Below are 18,694 nucleotides of genomic sequence, written 5' to 3'. Positions count from 1 at the left end.
ACCCATGTGAAATACTTCTTAAACAAATGTAGATGGATGGGGACAGGGGAGACAAACCATCCAAGGAGCTTGAAAAGGAATCATCAGAGATGGAGGAAGAGGACAGGCCTTGAATGGGACCGCCACAGTCAGGGAACAGGAGAGAGAAAATTTTCAGGGACGAGATTGGTGAAGAGTTTCCAAAGCTCCAGTCTGCTGAGAGGTAGGGGTCAGGGAGGACTGAAATCTTGCCGTTCTCAGACCTTCAGGAGGGTGTGGGAATGGAGAGTTAGGTGTCAGTGAGTTGAAGGAAACAGCAAGGAGAGTCCCTGAATGGCTGTTGGGTTGAATAATTGGAAATGAGCTTTATTTGAAATACGGGGAGTAGTCTTACCACTGCTTCACTTGACCAAATCTATCAGACTGTTCTGGTCTATGGCAGTGTCATTGGTTCCCCACATGTCCAGCATCATTAGCATCGCCTGGGACCCCGTTAGAGGTTCAAACTCTCGGGCTTAGCCAGGCACACTGCACTAAAAACTCCAGCAGTGATGTTTTAACACGGCTTCTGGGTGGTTTAAACATATTCTGAAGGTTGAGAGCCACTGGCCTGTGACATAATTTTGAGAAAAATTAGCGCAATTGAGGTCTGAAGTGTGACCTTCTGAGGGTCCTAAAACTAGGAGCTCCGACTCACAGAGCAGAGAGCAGGAGAGAGGAAGCACGGCCCCAGAGCCTGAAATGTAGTGGGGCTTAGCTTTCATCTGAGCAGGTTGAAATAGGAGCTGGGCAGCCTCATTCCTCCACCGAGTCTCAAATCTTTTGTTGTGACATTAAACATTACCTAGGGACACGCTCTGCTTTAATGGAATGTGATTTTACTACTTTTATTAAAGGCCTGCAATTCCCTAGTTCAACTTTTCTGTCCTTAACATGCTACCTGATATTTTTATCCTTGGTATGCCACATGGGTGTTACTTGAAAAGCTCGAGACACTAGTATATGTTTCCCTTGATATCACTGCAGGTTTATCAAAACATTTGTTGTTGTTTTTTTGTCCTACCAGGTCTGTGAGCTGGATATTATCTTTAACTTTGAAAAGGCTTATTTTATCCTGGATGAATTTATAATAGGTGGAGAAATTCAGGAAACGTCCAAGAAATCTGCTGTCAAAGCCATTGAAGATTCTGATATGTTACAGGAGGTCAGTACTCAGTTTCTCATGCAGTGGGAAAAGTTGATGATGACTATAATGGTGGTGGTATTGATGGTGGTAGTGATGGTGATGATGGCAGTCATGTTGATGGTGGTGGTAGTGGTTGTGGTGATATTGGTGGTGGTAGTGGCAGTGGTGGTGGCGGTAGATACGATAGTGATGGTGGTAGTGGTGGTAGTAGTGGTTGTGGTGGTGGTAGTAGTGGTGACGGTGATGGTAGTTATGATTGTGATGGTGGTAGTAGTGGTGGTGGTAGTGGTAATTAAATATTAGTCAACACTTATTAAGTTCTTACTCTGTACTGAGTACAGTTTCCAAGCAACTTACATGTATTAATTTATTTAATTATCACAGCAACTCTAAGAGGTAGGTAGTATTGTGAGCCTCATTTGAAAGATGAGTAAACTGGGGCACAGAGAGGTTAAGTGACCTGCTGAACATCACACAGCTACTAAGTGTGGATTAGAGATTTGAACCTAGGCACTTGGGCTCCAGAACCTTCACTCTTCACGTTTGAGCTTTTCAGTGAGGTTACCTCCCTATCAAAAAGCTATCAAATACTTGGTGGTATTCTTTATAAGAATAATTTTATGAGGGGTATAAAAACTTTCGTTAAAGTATGTGCTGCCCCAGAAAGGAAATTTGCAGCACATCTTTATTTCATTTGCCAGGGCTATCAGAGCTTTATTCTTGAAGAGGGCATTTATCATTTTAATTAAAATTTCTTACACCTCCTCAGAAGGCTGTGTGTGGGCTCCTATTTGCATAAATTAGTTGGGAATACCGAGGCTCGCTTGCCAAGGTATAAAAGGGCCCTGAAGCATCCATTTGTTTGTGCTCCCCACTCTGTGGTGCTCATATAAAGTATAGTGGGGCTTTGCTTTTAGTTGTAGTCCAGATTGGCATAAAGGACCTTCCCGCCATGGGTCCCTTCAGTTTTCCCAGGTACACTGTGAAGAATAGCGCATCACTCCACTGGCCTTTGACCTCCTACATGAGATAATCCAACCCAGCTCTGCCGCCTCTGGGTACTTCTTCCCACAGCATTTATGGGTCTTGCCATCTTTCTATTTTCATAACAGCAGGTCAAGAGATTCCAGAGTGTTACAAAGTACCTTTGAAAAATTGGCATTAAAGCCATTCTTCCTACTGTTTTAAAAGAATAAACTGATTAAATTAATAAAACAATGTGCGGAATGATTTCCCAGCAACTGTGTTTGCACGTCTTTGAGCTGATTACTTGTTCCTGCCTATCTAGGGCATCAGTTCTTGGATACTGAGAAAGACGTCTTTTTGAGTTTGTCTGTGCCAGCTAAAAGGCCGATGTATTTATTGCTAGAGGTGCAAAAAATGCACATAAACTTTCTGCTGTTTACTTGACTCTCTTCAAATGCTATGGGAAGGGAATTTTACAAGATACTTGAGAAATCAGTGGTTTGGAAATTCCACAGAACAGCCTTTCTTTCACTATGCCAGGAGGTTGTTTATAATTCCATCCCAGGGCTCTTACTGTGAAGTCTCCTTGTAGGAGAAACAAACTTGCCTGGCCATTGTAGCTCAGTGGTTGAGCATCGACCCATGAACCAGGAGGTCAGGGTTTGATACCCTGTCAGGGCACATGCCTGGGTTGTGGGCTTGATTTCCAGTAGGGGGCATGCAGGAGGCAGCAGATCTTTCTCATCATGGATGTTTCTTTCTCCTCCTCTCCCTTCTTCTCTCTGAAATTAATAAAAATATTTTTTAAAATATAGGAGAAACAGACTTTAAACAGGGTCTTTTGGCACTTAGGGAATTAAAATTTTTTGAATTGGTGCCAAGACACACCTGTGTTATTTTGAACACCCCTTCCCCCGACCCAGGAAAACATTTTAAAGAGCTTGCAGTGTATCTAGTACTTCTAGTTCCATTTAAATCTGGAAGCAGGTATTTCAAGAGAGAGCCCTTTCACAATTTTAAACACTAATTGGTAGTTCATGTCCCCTGTGATTGAGTGGAAGGTCCTGATGAGTAGGTCTCGGGGGTCCTCCAGTTAGCCTCTGTGTCCCCATAGTGAGCTGGCAATGCCATGACTGCCCTATAAATCTCGTTGATTCAACAGCACCTGCCAAATCGAAACAGCATTATCGGCATTCTGATACAGGCTAAGTCAATGAACATTTGGGGAGCTGGCTAAAAAATTGACTTTGTATATTTGGTTTGCTTTGTAAGTTCAGTCAGAGAAGTTTAAATGAATGCACGCAAGTAATATAATCACATAAAGAAAAAAATTACTGCTTTCTTTATTTTCTGTCCTTGGGACCTAAACACATATTTGTAGTTACTAAAGGTTAAGGGAGTAACCTTAAGATTAAAATAATAACGTTGTTTCATTTTTAACCCAACTGAAAACCTGCACATAGCCCCTGGGACTTTCTCTAGACCCCTTAATAAAAGACTGTCTCCCCATATATACAGTCTTAAATCTCCAAGTGGTGAAAGCTTATTCTGAGTATACTAGGGCAAGATGTTGATAATGTGGAAGTAAATGAACAGTTTGATTGGTTGAGGATGGCTTTAGGCAGTATCTTGCTGTGAAGGTAACAACTAAGAATTGCAGATGACAGGTGCAAAGTGATTAGAAGGAAAAAGAAGATAGTGATCTTGAATTGCAGAGGTTGCAATTCCTGAGATTACTAATGGGGTTGACAAACAGATGTTTTGACCACAGAGTAAGAAAGCAAGTTTAGAAAAGAATCTGTTCCTACAAGCTCAAGACTGTACCAACCTCATACATTATTGGCTCATGTAATTTGAGTAGCATGGCTCAGTCTTCAGCAGACTGAATGCACCAGTGCCGTTCAGTAGGGGCCAATGAATTGTGGAGTCAGTGAGGTGACAACTCCAGGGTATCTTAACTGCAAAGAAGAAGTAGCCAGACAATAAATATATTGTAGAGGGTGTCAGGCACTTAATGATTGGTAACCATATGCTCTTGTTCTGGATTTTGCGATAGTTGTCATCTTTTAAAAATAAGCCAGTTAGTGAAAGAAAAATACCACATGATCTCACTCATTTGTGGAATATAAAGAACATTATAAACTGATGAACAAAAATAAATACAGAGTCAAAGAAGCATTGAACAGACTGTCAAACTACAGCGGGAAGGCTAGGGAGTGTTGTGGTAGGGGGAGGTAAGAGATCAACCGAAGGACTTGTATGCATGCATATAAGCATAGCCAATGGACAAAAGACACTGGGGGGGAGGGGGGGAAGGGCATATGCTGGGGGGGAAGGAAGGCCAGGGGAAGGTCAATAGGGAAAAAAGGAAAAAGAGACATATGTACTACTATTTGTAGTACTTTAAACAAGAAAATAAAATTAAAAAAAAATTCGCAATCTCCTGTCATTCCCCCGCCCCCCTCATTTTCAAAAACTTTATGCCCAATTTTGTATTTGTGACTTTATATTCCTTTTTAAGTGTTGCCACAAAACAGGCATGGGCCCCTGGCCAATGTGACACCCTTGCTAACTGTGAAGACATGGGCAGCATCTGTAAAAGGTGGTAGAGGGCAGAGGTCTTGGGGTGTCAGCTCTTATTGGCCAATGTTCATCTTCAAGGTGTAAGCACCTAATAGGGAAGTGTGGATGACTGACCACAGTATTTTCAGCAGAGGAGCACTGGCACTCTAAATAGAGCTGGTGAAGACCAGTTAGAACACACCTGATTTGTAACCCGAGTATCTTCTGAACAATCTGGCTTGGCCTTGGCCTTCACCTGTTTGTCCCATGCTGGTTGATTGTCTTCCTGGCAGGGGCAAGTGAACCACGTGTCCTGGGGTTCAGGCTTAAGAATGCATTGAGCATCACAGATTGAGCTATCAAAGGCAGCGGTGTTACCTAAGTCTCCCCCCTTGATCTATCTTATTGATTTAACCCAGAACCCAGTGTGTTGCACACACAGGTATTCTAGGAAAGAGTGCAAGAGAAAAGTCCATCCATCGTGCATGGTATGGACTTGCAACATCACCGTAGCTTTGAACTCTGCCTGTCATTGTGAAGCCACTCAAACATTTAAAAAGTCTGGACAAAAACCATGGCCTTGTGGCATGTCACAAACCTGGTAACTGTTGAGGAAGATGAAGAAACATAATTGTATACTTTGGAAGAAAGCTTCCTCAAGATGCAAGGCAGGAAATCTTAAGACTTATGGTTGTTTTTTCGATATATCTTGGCAACAAGTGTAAGGAAGATGTTCTGTACAATATCTGTAACGCTAAAAATATTCCACAAATAGAATTCGATTTCTCTCATACATGTGCCTGGCATAGTCCTCATGATCATTTTAGCAGGCGCACTTCTCTGAAGTCAGCAGTGATATCTTGCAGCTGTTGCTTTAGCGTTGCTCTTGCTGGACATTCATTTTTGTGATCCAGCATAGTTTCTCCTCAGTTGATCATTAGTTAGTTTGAGCCCTATGGGTGTGTATACGAATGATACTCAGACTTGGAACCATCCTTCTTGATTAGAATGCAGAGTTTTATGTCCACACGAACTTTTCAACACTGCCTTTCAGTAATGGCAAAGGAATGCGGAACAGACTTCACAGTCTGCTACAGGATGTGGCTTGAGGGAAGCTGTTCTAAGTTGCTGTTCTCTTGCAGACCCTGGAAGAGTACATGAACAAGCCGACGTTCTGACTGCACCTTCTTGAAGTCTCTGAGCGCTGCGTGCTCTGGCCTTGCAAAGAAGCAGCGCCCGCCTCCAGTCATTGGACAGAGCCTCCAGCACCATGCCAAAAATAACTTAAAAGGGATTTTTTGTTAACTAGCAAAATTGAAAGTTGTTTAACATATTTATCATTATTACATGCCTGTATTATACTGTATATGACTTATTGTCGTTCTGGATGTTCACATAACAGCCTCATGATTCAGTAGATTTGAACATTTGTTTGCAATGTGCTAACTCCATGTAATTTTCTAAGCTAATTTAAATACATTTATTGTAGTATGTTTTTTTGCTGCATTTGGTCCTCTACTGACAGGCTGAGAACTGTATTATAATAATCCGTGCTTTAGAATGTAAAGTAGCAATACTTTTTCTAAAGGTTTAGCTTTTAAAATTATCTGATTGATCATTCAAAATTATGTTAATAGTTCAGAGTTCATATGTAACGCTAGACATTTTTTAAAAATATATGATTTTATTGATTTTAGAGAGAGAAGAAGGGAGAGGGGGAGAGAGAGAGAGAAACATTGATTGACTGCCTCCTGCATGGCCCCCACAGGGGATCGAGTCCCCAACCCAGGCACTGAGCCTCCAACTGGGGCATGTGATCTGACTGGGAATAAAAATGGCAACCTTTTGGAGCACGGGATGATGCCCAACAAACTGAACCCTACCGGCCAGGGCCATGCTGGACATTTTAAATACACTTGAAAATAATGAAATTTCAGTCCAGATACAATGTATCTGATCTTAATGTCCTGAATTTATTTATTTTTCAGGGTTGGAATGAAGGAAGAGAACCAAAGATAGTATAAGAACCAAAGATAGTTGTGTTTTTGAGGCCTTGGAAGCTGCTCTCTTGACTGAGATTTTAATTTTACCTTTTAATTTAATATAAGGGACAGTATAATGAGGTCATGTTTTCTACAGACTCTATATATTGATTAAGGTTTTAGACATCTGGAGATATAGTGTCTATAACTTATTTCCCTTATTATAAAAATAGTATAATAGAGGTAAATAACAAGAGTAATAATTGTTATTATTACTATTTTAATAATCTTTATGTTACAAAGCACTCTTAGTTGCTGGAGAGATTTTGTTTTAACTATGTTTTAAGGTATTTTTAAGATATTTGAAGACTTACTGTTTATTAGGCTTACTTAGGGCATTTAATACAGGGCAGGAAAAGTAGGTTTACAGTTGTTCATATGGAAAATGATACGATTATAATAATAAAAGCGTAATATGCTAATTAGACCTGATGGCCAAACAGCGGAATGACCATCCAGACAACCTTCCAGAGGAAGCCTGGGGTTGTGAGGGCCGAGCCCCTTGAATTTTGTGCATCAGGCCTCTAGTTAATAAATGATAATAAAGTAATGAACTCACAACTGTAACCCTACTTTTGCCCCACCCCGTATTATTGCTGTATGGTAGATGCCTTTTCTCCTCTTTTCTTTCCTCACCCCTGAAGAAAATATTTGCTGCCGACCATTATTATTGTGAATATGTCACATCCATGCTTCCTGGAATGAAAGTTCTATATAACCAGGTAGTGAATGTGATCAGACCTTGTATGGAAATAGCTCGCAATGCTTTTATCTTAGTGCCCACTTCTGATGTCTTACCTGTGCATTTTCAATGTTAGTGCTGAGGTATGGTATCATTCACACTGGAGTGGGTAGGGAGTGCTTTTTCTAAGAGTGTGCCTGCTATTGGATCCTCCAGGAGATCCCATAGGGTAGACCTCTAGAGACCGTGAGGGAAAAATGTTCTCATTGAGTAATCTTGGCAGAGATATTTAGGGAAGAATGGCAAGGCAGCAGTACAGAAGGAAAAATGGACCAGTTCCTCAATATAACTATCATTAAATGGAAATAACTCAGATTAGCGTACGAAGTAATTATTGGGCTTTCAATATCTAACATTTCCTCAATTAATCATGTAATTATAATGATGGCATCAGATTGAAGTTTAACTATCACTTGTGATCACTTTGTTTACCTAAGTTCTTCAGTTTGTGGTTTAGCTTTCGTTGTTATTATTTGGTGGAACCCTATTTTTTAAAAAAAAGTCTTGTAAGATGGGCTTTGAACCTCATTTTTACATACATGGACAAAGTCCCGTATCACCTTCAGTAGGGCCACTGCCCAGAATTTCTGTTCCATAAAATACAGATTAGAGACCACCTAGCTATAGACGGGGCTCCTCAGGCTTCATGTCAGCATCACACCTAGAAAATGAACAACAATATGGCACGCTGGGGTAAATTTGAGGGACTTTGGAGACATCTTACATGAGCCTTGGTGAAAATAATCATTATGTTTTCTTTGTATTGTATAATTATAATAAAACTACCAAGTGAAAGAAAAGATAATAAATACTAAATTTTATAAAACGTCCAAATAAAATGTTTTTTTAAAATTTTAAGTGAGGAACATGAGTGTGCTTTTAGGAGTAAATTTTTTAGAAAAATCAGATTTCATGCTTGACATGAAAATTCCTGGTCAAGTCCTTTTAATTTTCTTGGTGCTTATCATCAAGGAGAAACCCCACAAGTAGGTGACAGCAAATGAGGGAAGAGTATTTACTGCTTTGTTCCTGTTGACTTCTTTCTTACCACCACCCACATTTTGATAATCTAATCTCTTTACCCATAGTTAATGAAGCAGATCATTCTTTAAAACTAGTAACCCCTTTTATTTTATTAACTTATGTAAGGTTGGAATTTATTGTGATAAAGCAAATTAACTTTTAATTTATTCAAACTATTTTTTTCCATACCAAATTTCCTAAAATAATGATACAACTTTTCTTCAGACATACATAGATGTTCTTCTGAACCTATAATTCTTCTTTAGAACTCACATGATAATTCCCATGAAACATCACCGGTGAACTGTGTTTAACTTTACTTTTTGGGAAATGCTAATACATTGTTTTCACATGGTTCCCACAATTTTGGATTAAATTCAATCAGATGCTCTGGAATGTAAGTAAAGCAAGCCAATGACTATTTACAGTAACTTGCAAAATGAGGGTCATTAATTTTTTTCTTCAATTTTTATTTAATTCTTGACCAACTTGAAAAACTCTATCCATAGACAATGTACTTTGGTATTAAACAATGATAATCTATTTTGTCAAGTAAAGCAAAAAACAGGACTGTAACAGTAGGGCTGTATTCGATTCACCTTTTGGTAATACTACTGTTATCAGTGGAAGTGGAATTCTTGGGGTGCCATAAGGAAAAAAATTTCCTGAGGCACCCACAGAAGAATGGGGTTTTGTGGAAAGCTTTATTGATGATGTAATATTAAGAGGACCTCCAAGGTCCCATCTCTGTCCACCTCGCCATGGACAAAGTCTAAACTTGTCTTCAGTAGGGCCAGAATTAAGGCCATTGCCCAGAATTTCTGTTCCATATTAGAATTCAGTCCAGTCCAGTCCAGCATCCTGTGTGCGGAGTCAGCGTGGCCATGGGCCATGCGGCTACTAAGGACACATGGCTATGAAGAGAGAACAGGCAAGTACATGGGTGAGTATGGGTTGTGGAGCAAGAGAAAGCAAGAGCAAACAAGAGGAAAGAGAGCATGAAAACTCATTAGTCTGGGGATTTTAACCCGAAAATTTCTTCAAACTAACCAATTAACTCAAGAGTTCGCATACTTTTGATGGGGTCCACCCCCTAGCCAATCCATCGTTCCCTAGGCTAAACTGACAGGCAAGCACCTTCTGTGTGTCACCTGGACTTCACCCATCTCCCCCCTTTGTTCAGTCCCTCCCCCCAGTGGTCTGCAGGGAATGGATCCATGGTTCCTTAAGGAGTGTGAAGCTGTGCTTCCTGGTGAAGCTGCCCAGATGACCATGCTTACAATGTCTGGCCTCTCCTTTGCTCTCTTTCCTTTATTAATATTAACTAGCTAATTTCAAGGAAACATTTAATATAGAATTTAGGCCTACAGATGAACTTTTATTTTTGTCAAATTCTTTGTGAGTAAACTCAGATATTAACTAAATCTCAACGTCTCCACCTTGCATTTCTGCTATCAGTACTAACTTACGTAGTGTTTCCATCATAACTTAATCGTTTCGAAGTGTTCATTTGCTATTTTGTCAACCAGCTTGTTTTGCTACTTTACAGAATAGATAAGGTTTTAAACATTTCTCCTTAGCATAGTTCCTAACAAGGGTAGATTAATCAGAGATGATACAGTTATGATTTAACTGTCCTCTAGATTAGAATTATCTTCATGGTATTGACATGACCCCTATCTGTTTACTAATAATATTATTCCAAAGTGGCGCCTTTTCTCTTTCCTTTGGAAATGTTGAGAGTGTCCATGGAGGCTGGTAAAATGAGCAACTCCAATTGTGTGACTTATGGGGCCTTTGCTTTATTAGCAGGACCTCAGGAGCTACATCCACTAGGTTTATGAGCTACACCCGACATGGTTGTATAACTAACTTATAAGAGAACTTTGATTCATATTTTATACTTGCAGATGTTTGCAATGTTCATTAATCCTGTGTGTAAAATGGATGTTTAGTAGAAAGATGTCAGCATAATTTACCTGATAATATTTTGAAGTAAATAAAACGTTTAGGCTGGGGGAAAGAAAGAATTATGAGAACACTTGGTTCCAAATGTGAGATAACCCTCATACGGTTTCAATGGTGACTTAAACTTTAAGAAAAATATTTTTTGGAGGGGAAGAAATCTTTTGAATTTTTGAAGCCTCCAGTTTTAATAAAATGTTTCTATTATGGTGGGAAAATATCTGTAAAATTTAAGATTACATAAATGTGAAGAATAAAGAACTAATATGGTTGTAAAAAGGGGCTTGTGGTTAAAAATTGTTTCAAAAATAATTTGGGTCATTTGGAATTTTTAGAATGTTACAAAAGTAAATTTAAAAATTAAGTATAGTGAAGAATAATTTTGAAAATAATGCAGTCAAAGTTTGAAAGTATTAAAATACATATTTTTATTACTAAAACAAACTTTTAAAAAGTCAAACTATAAGTATTAATTTCACTTATGTAGAATTAAATAACTTTGGGGAATCTAATGAACTGGGTAAATTATATTTTTCTGTTTTTATAAATAAGTATCTTTTAAATTCTAGAAACAAATTTTTATAATATTTTATCAAGAGTTTGACTTTGGCTAATTGTAACATTAAAGGCTAAACTGAAATGGTGGATGGATGAATAAATAAATCAAGGAACATAAATTTTTAAAAAGTGAATAAAATCAATTATGTTCTACTTGCAATACCTAACCTCATGGGATATAATAGTCATAGTTGTAAAGAAAACCATTTGTACATACTTTATTAGTTGAAAACTTAATTTAAGATATAAGAGAATAGAACAAGTCAATATGAAAGAAAATTTAAATCTTATGCATACTATAAAGAATGTCAAGAATGATGAATCATAAAGCAAAAATCAGAATAACTCATTATTTTAGGAACTGTTACATTTGTAGATATTTTTATTCCAAGTCCTCTCTGCTCTTGCATTTTATATTTAGAATATTATGAGATAAAATAAATAATCAATACATTTAGATACTTTTCTGAGACAGCCATCCAAATACTATTCAAATATAAATTGAACTTGTGAACTTTTGAGTCGATGGGAAATAGTGGCTTAATTTTCTTTTTCTAAATATATATGATTTTTAGCCATCAGTCTCTCAGAGCAAGCAAGTGGGCCATAACTCACTGGTTGGGATATTCTGAGCCAAACGACTAAATATCATAATTATGATTGAAGCATCAAAATGAACTAGGAATTGGGGAACTTCATGCTGGTCCTGGATGTCCCACCAACAAGGTTCATGAACTTGCTCTTTGGAATGAATAGAATGTCAGAGTCAGGTGGGAACATGGAAGTGAGCTAGTCTGAACCACTCCTTAAACACGAGAGGGAAGAATAATCAGCACATTAACATTTATGCTTTGATCGGGTCCCAGTGCTAACCATTTGTTTAATTAAACCTTGTCTTGATCAAAGTGTTCCCTCATGAAAGTATTTGATGAGCCTGTATACTGGTATAAAATACAAGCCTAATGACATTCAAGCCTGTTTGTCACCCTTTTAAATGATCAAGTGAAGTACATTGAGTGCACTTTAAATGAAGGGTACCATGTAGGAGGAGACAGAAGTGCTACTCCTGGAATGTAGATAAAGGGTGAATTACCAAGTTTGTGTTTAATTTTGGAGGTGGAATTTCTTACATGTTTCATATTTTCCAGTGTTGAATAAAAGGGACTGATAATCTGGGGGGGAAGAGGGCAGGGGAAATCGTTGATTCTGTGACTATTTTCTGCATTTAGCTAAGGCTTCCATTTCGACCTTGTTTGAATCTACCTATGAAATAGCACCTTCACGTTTGAGCCAGTGTTGAATGAAAAATGAGGCAAATACCAGCTGTTTATTTATCCGATCATTTGCTGTTTCCTCCAGGGCATAGAGCTAGACTTCATTTCCCAGGCTCGTTGTAAGTTTGGTTTCTCTATGGGGGAATTATGGCCAGTGAAATGTGGGTTGAAATAACATATGCCCAACTGCAGGCCTGACTCATAGACATCCTCCCACATATCACCCTCCATTCTTTCTCTTTTCCTGTTTGCAGCTGAAGGAAAAGTACTCCAGGATCCAGAGAAGGCAGAGCCATGAGATGGCAGAAACCTAAAAAAAGGTCATCAAGAAAGCCAACCCTGTAGGAATAGCCACACTGGATTGAAATGTGTGTCAGAAATAAGCTTATGTTGTGCTAAGCCACTGAACTCCTGGGGTTTGTTACAGCAGTGAGCCTGCCCTAATGCGTGAAACAATTATGGGCTACTATCAACAGGATCCGGATACATGTAATCAAGTTTATTTTCAGAGAATGAAAAAAATATAGCACCGTCTAGAGTTAATACAAGTAACTAATACCAGTATCAGACACACAGTAAAAATATCAATAAATATTTGCTATGTAAGTTGGAAAATGAAAGACTAAATTCAACATGGCACTTAATTGGCTGCAGATGCTCCTATGATGTCAGTAATGTGATCAAAATTAAAACTGAGCATCTACTAGTGGTACCATAAAGATATGTGTTGTTTCTTGTGGAAAAAACAACAACAATGAGAAAACAAGTGGGTTGGGACTAAAAGTTGATCTATCACATTTCCAGGCCAGCCTGAATTTAATATATTTATGTGAGTTGACACTAAGATTTTATGCCAAAGCCATTCATCTGGGTGGCAAATAATATTGTTGGTAGAGCCATTTGAGGAGATATGTCATTTTCTCTGATTAAAATGTGTACAGGAAAGTGTTAACTCATCAGGTCTGGTTGCTCAAACCCTGCATAGTCCAAATAAAACCTGCACCCAGAGCAGACTGCCTCTAGGGAGATAAACTCTAAGCCTTTGGAATGATTTGCCAGATAAGAGTGTTTCTGCATGCCTGAGGGCTTGGGCCAGGCTGTACAATTATTATCCTAACATTGTGATTTATGGTTTTTGCTCTGGGTTTGAGGCTAGAGACAGTAGCTGAGATCAGTCACATGAACCTCACATGCCTACATGACTAACCCGCCGCCCCCAAAAATCCCTTGATGAGCTTCCCTGACTGGCAGCACTTTGTATGCATTGCACTTGGCTGCTGAGAGAATTCAGCATATCCCTGTGTGACAGCACCGAGAAGGAACCCTGGAAGCTTGTGTTTCCTGGACCTGTCCCATGTGCCTTGTCCCTTTGCTGATTCTATTCCATATCCTTTTACTGAAATAAACAATACTTGTAACTATAGCAGCTTCTGAACCCTGCGAATCCCAATGAATCATCAAGCCTGAAGGTGGTCTTAGGACCCCCTCCCCACATTCAGATGCTATGATCAGTTGTATGGTATGTGAATACCAATACTTATGGAGACCAGGAAGGGGAGAATCTGGGAAGGTGTTTTGGGGGTGAAGTGCAATGGGTTCTTTGAGAAGGTTGCATCTTTCCACTTTATCAGGATTGTGTGGTTAGAGCCAGAACTGACATGGCTGGGGGCAGAAAGCCTTGCTTCTTCTGATACAAAAGGGAAGGGGGTGAAGTAAACAAAGAGTATATATATAACTGGCAACTTTGCAGATTTGGGGGCTCTAACTTTGCTCAGGGCAGCTTGCCCATCAGCCTTGCCAGGTTGGTCCCTCTGGGCAGCAGGAAAGGTAGACCTGCATGGGAACAAGTGGAGAGGTGGCCTTTGTCAACCTTGCTGGCTCTCCTCTAAGACCAGGAGAATCTCTTTACGTATCCCATTTGATCAACTCTTACAGTCAGCACTTAGAATCTCTGAGTTGATTAATAAGGTGGGTTTTGGACCTGGAATTTCAGGGTTCATATCCTGAGGCTGCTACTTGCCTGAGGTGACTTTGGGCAGGTAACTTCTGCCTGCCTCAGTTTCCTCATCTGTATCTGGACAGGGTCTGGAACTTAGTACGTGCTCAATAAATGCCAGCTGCTGGTACTGCTTTCTATTCTGGGTCCATCGATAAGCAGCAGAAGAGCTATCCTAACTCTATTGTTGGGAAGAAGAGTTAAGTTGCCAAAAATAGCTTCATGGAGCTGAAACAAAGAAAAAGGATGGAACTGGGTCAGCATTTTATAAGTGGATGACAGAAATTGCACTTAAATACCATTTCTTACCTTTCTATTCAAGGAAGAGGATTTCTTTATAGCTAATAGGTTGGGGTGTGTCCCCTGGAGGTTTTTCCTCTCCTCCCTCCTACCACCCCCTGCACTCCTCTCCTGACTCCTGCCAGGCTGGGATGAACTGGCTAGGACGAATTTCTTGCTTCATTGGACAAAGCAAGCGTGAGGCTAATATCTCCCCTGAGGCCAACAGGGCAAATCTGACAAAATAGAAACTTTAATCGTGGGCAAACTCTAGTTTTAAAATAGTTTCTTCCTTTGACATATTCAGGATAATCCCCAAATGATAAAGCTTAGTGTCACACAGATTTGAAAGGCCATGGGCAGGTCATGTTCCCCAGAAACTTAATGTCTCCAGTGCACTGAGGGACCTTATATGACACAATGATGTTGCCCCTCCACAGTGCAGAAAAAAAAAAAAGCATAATGAGGCATTTCATTTTTCTGGGGTAATGGGCTCTACTTCTAACCTCAACCATTTTAGCAAGATTGAAATGTTTTTAAAAAAATGAATAAGAATTCCTAGCAAAATTTCTTTGTCTTTTACAAAAATTCAAATTATATTTAACACAAAATGAAAGCTAAAAAATAACACCCAACGTTGGATGACCCAGGTAAACAGCATACCTTTTGTTAGTGAGTATAAATGACATCACAGTGCTCATAGCCTTTGACCCAGGAATTCTGAGACTGGCCCATGGGCCGAGTCCAACCCTTGGCTTGATTTTGTATGGCCCTCAAGGTAAGGAAGGTCTGTATAGTTTTAAAGGGTTTGTTACAAGAAGAAAAGGAAGAGGAGGAGGAGGTGAGGAGGGCAGAGGAAGAGCACAGGAAGGAGGGGGAGGAATGGAAGGAAGAGGAGACACACTGCTCTACAAAGCCTAAACTTTTACTATCTGGCCCTCTCCACAAGTTTGCCTACTCCTGATCTTATCTATATATATAAAAGCCTAAGCGACCATTACGACTGGACAACCAGATGACCAGCCAGTTGCTATGACGTGCACTGAACACTAGGGGGCAGACAATCAATGCAGGAGCTGCTCCCTGGTGGTCAGTGCTCTCCCACAGCCAACTTCCCGCAGCCGGCTAACCTCCTGCGGTCCCTTCCCCTGGCAGGCCGGCCTGATCTGGACTGGGCTAGACTGCCCTGATTGGCCCCAATCGCCAGCCAGGCCGAGGGACCCCACCTGTGCATGAATTTGTGCACCAGGCCTCTAGTCTGAGAATAATCCAAAACATGAAAAGTCTACATGAATAAGGATGATCTTCAACAGTAGTTTTCTAGTAGTTCAAAAGATTGGGAACAATCTAAGTGCCCAGGATAGAAGAGTGGTTAGGTAAGTATTCAGTAACTCATAGAAGAGGATATTTACCACAAGTCCAGGAATAGCTAGTGAGGGTCATGGGTCTATGACAGGGGTAGGCAAACTTTTTGACTTGAGGGCCACAATGGGTTCTTAAACTGGACCAGAGGGCCGGAACAAAAGCATAGATGGAGTGTTTGTGTGAACTAATATAAATTCAAAGTAAACATCATTACATAAAAGAGTACGGTCTTTTTTTTTTTTAGTTTTATTCATTTCAAACGGGCCGGATCTGGCCCGCGGGCCGTAGTTCGCCCACGGCTGGTCTATGACCATGAGTTTTGCCCACCTTAGGGACACTTTACCGACTACCATGGCTCACAGACATTTTCTTACTTTTTAGTGTTCAATGCAGTTGTTGGATAAGCTGCACATTTAAAAATTTGATGATATTCTGCCTCAAACACGAAGATCTTGATTTAAGAAACAGGCCTTGATAGGGCCTGATACCTGTGCCCTTGCTTTTAGGACCTTCATACCAGGGAGGTGACGCCCAGCATCACAGTCTACTTGAGAGGCTACTCTTTTCTCTCCTGCTGGCAGCCAGCAGGCTCCTTCCTCCACATTCTGCAGAGACTGCTGTGGGTGGGGTTGGGTGGGATACTTATGTTCTTTAATTATTGATTTATACATCTTTCCAAAACTGGACACAATAAGGCACATTACATTATCTCCCTACATGGGACTCTTGTCATAATTTCTATAAAAGTCAAGCTTCAGAACCATGACCAGGAATATTAACTGAGTCACATTTTTGTTTTATTGAAGAACATCAGATATAGTTTACATTGTTTGCCCTTTTCAGAGAAAGAGACAAGGTCTGTTGGTTTAGTCTTTCCAATAAAGAATTTGAGAAAAATCTCCTAATCCAGACTTTGTGCAGTGATTTCTCAGTGACTGAGCAAAGCACAGTGAGTCCAGATCAGATCTCTCCCCTGTTACTATAAACCCTGTCGTCATCTCATGGTGCTCATATGATAATATCTAAGCTCCTTGGTGTGGAACCAGGTCTCGTCATGGTCTCTCCAGCCTCACTGATCACAGGACCCTTCATTCAACTGTGCTGCCAACATGTGACCCACTCTTGCTTTCTTCTGCATGTTCAGAACTTACAATTTATATGTCACCTTCTCAGAGAGCCCTTTGATGATAGTTCCAGAAAAGCAGAATGTCAAGTTCATTCCCATGATCCTGTTTTATTTTCTTTATAACACATTATTTGAAATTTTCCTACGGGTTTGTTTGGTTATTAGCCTCTTTATTCACCTGTGTGTGCATGTTTTTATGTATTTATCCTCCCCTTTTTCTTCCTCACTAGGATGAATGATTTTTGAGGGCAGGGACCCAAATCCCCAGCACCTAGAACACTGCTTAGAAGAGAGCCTGGCATGCATTAGGTTCCCCAAATCTTTTTCCATCATGTGGCAGAAGACACCTTCTTCAGGACCCAAAGGTCACCCTCCCAGACCTCCTCAGGTAGAGGAGCACATCTCCTCCTCTGTTCTGACAACACAGCTCTTATGTAGCTTCTATGATCAAGACATGTATCAAACCCTCCACTAGCCTGTGAAGAGCCTGGCGAGGCAAGGACTGGTCTCTCTGCATCCACAGTTCACAGACTAGCTTATAGTAAGGGAAGATTTTTGTTGCCTGAATGAACAAAATAATAACTCCAAAGTAGTTTCTCAATGAATACTCCTTGTGTTGAGTTGACTCAAGTCTATAATTTCTCAGTTCCTTTTCCTTAAAGAGAAAGAAACAAAACAACACACATTGCTATATCCATTACCTGAAAATTATGCTATATTTATTAACTCAATATTAATTGTACTCAAGTTTAAAAATATGTGAGTTTAAGAAGAGAAGTAGTTTGACTCATATTTGGTTTAGCCTTTTTCTTTCTTATTTCTCTGTTTTAACTTGATACACAAACAAAAACTGTAGAAATTGTGAATGCATAGTACTTCTGGCTGTTATTCTGCTGCTAGTCACCTCTTTCCCTCATTAAAGTTATTTACAGTGCAATGGAAAATGGAGTTTTTGAAATAGCTTCAAAAAGTTCATTTCATGTTTCCATTGGATGAGTTTGTATTCAGGCAAGACACCTCACATACAAAGAAACAGAAGTTAATCAGAATCAGCTGCACAATGGTTGTCAGAAGATAAGGTTAAGGTAGACATTGTTCACAGGCTCAGGGATTAAGATACAGGGAAGATGGGGAGATTGCTCACTCATTCAATGCTTTGTTCATTCATCCATGTGCCCATTCATATATCCCTTATTTAATAATACCTTCATTGAATAAAAAAAGAACTTAGAGTGAATTATGCTCATTAACAAGCATCAATGAGTTTTAAATAGAGCAACTAGCTTGAGATGGGTGAGGTTCACAGGGGGCTCAATTTCAGATGGGAGCTGATCTCAAAGAAACAACCACATTTAAGGCTGTGGAGTTGGACCCAGGTTTGGATCCCAGCTCTGCCATTTATTCTCTGTGGAACTTTGGGTTTTGCCCAACTTCTCAATTTTCATCAGTAAAACTAGGGGGTGGTGGGAGGAATCCCCCTTTTTTTGTTGTGGGAATTAAGTAAAGTAAAACTTGTAAGAGGTTGGTTCAATGCCTGGCAATTAGAAAATGTTTAATAAATGTCAGCTAAACCCAGTTATGGGTACTTGAATGAGTAGAATTTAGCTGCTGTGGTGACAGTCAACTATTTT

At 39.8% G+C, this 18,694-nt stretch overlaps 1 protein-coding gene across 4 annotated transcripts in view; it reads left to right on the top strand.

Moving 5' to 3' along the window:
• The window catches only part of AP1S3 (adaptor related protein complex 1 subunit sigma 3), a 73,822-nt gene that overhangs the window by 47,190 nt on the left and 7,938 nt on the right, over positions 1-18,694 (top strand). For 2 of the 4 annotated variants that reach the window (XM_059703334.1, XM_059703337.1), the window contains one exon: positions 1,046-1,183. In XM_059703334.1, coding sequence (XP_059559317.1) covers positions 1,046-1,183 — 138 coding nt within the window. Of the gene's footprint in view, positions 1-1,045; positions 1,184-5,835; positions 10,926-12,551; positions 15,053-18,694 lie in introns of those variants that run through there. The other 2 variants (XM_059703335.1, XM_059703336.1) reach the window with 2 other exon arrangements.

This window comes from Myotis daubentonii, chromosome 7 (genome assembly GCF_963259705.1).
Source record: "Myotis daubentonii chromosome 7, mMyoDau2.1, whole genome shotgun sequence".
In the NCBI taxonomy this organism is placed as follows: domain Eukaryota; kingdom Metazoa; phylum Chordata; class Mammalia; order Chiroptera; family Vespertilionidae; genus Myotis; species Myotis daubentonii.
The sequence above is the reverse complement of the archived record's forward strand: the minus strand, read 5'-3'. Positions and strand labels throughout refer to the sequence as shown.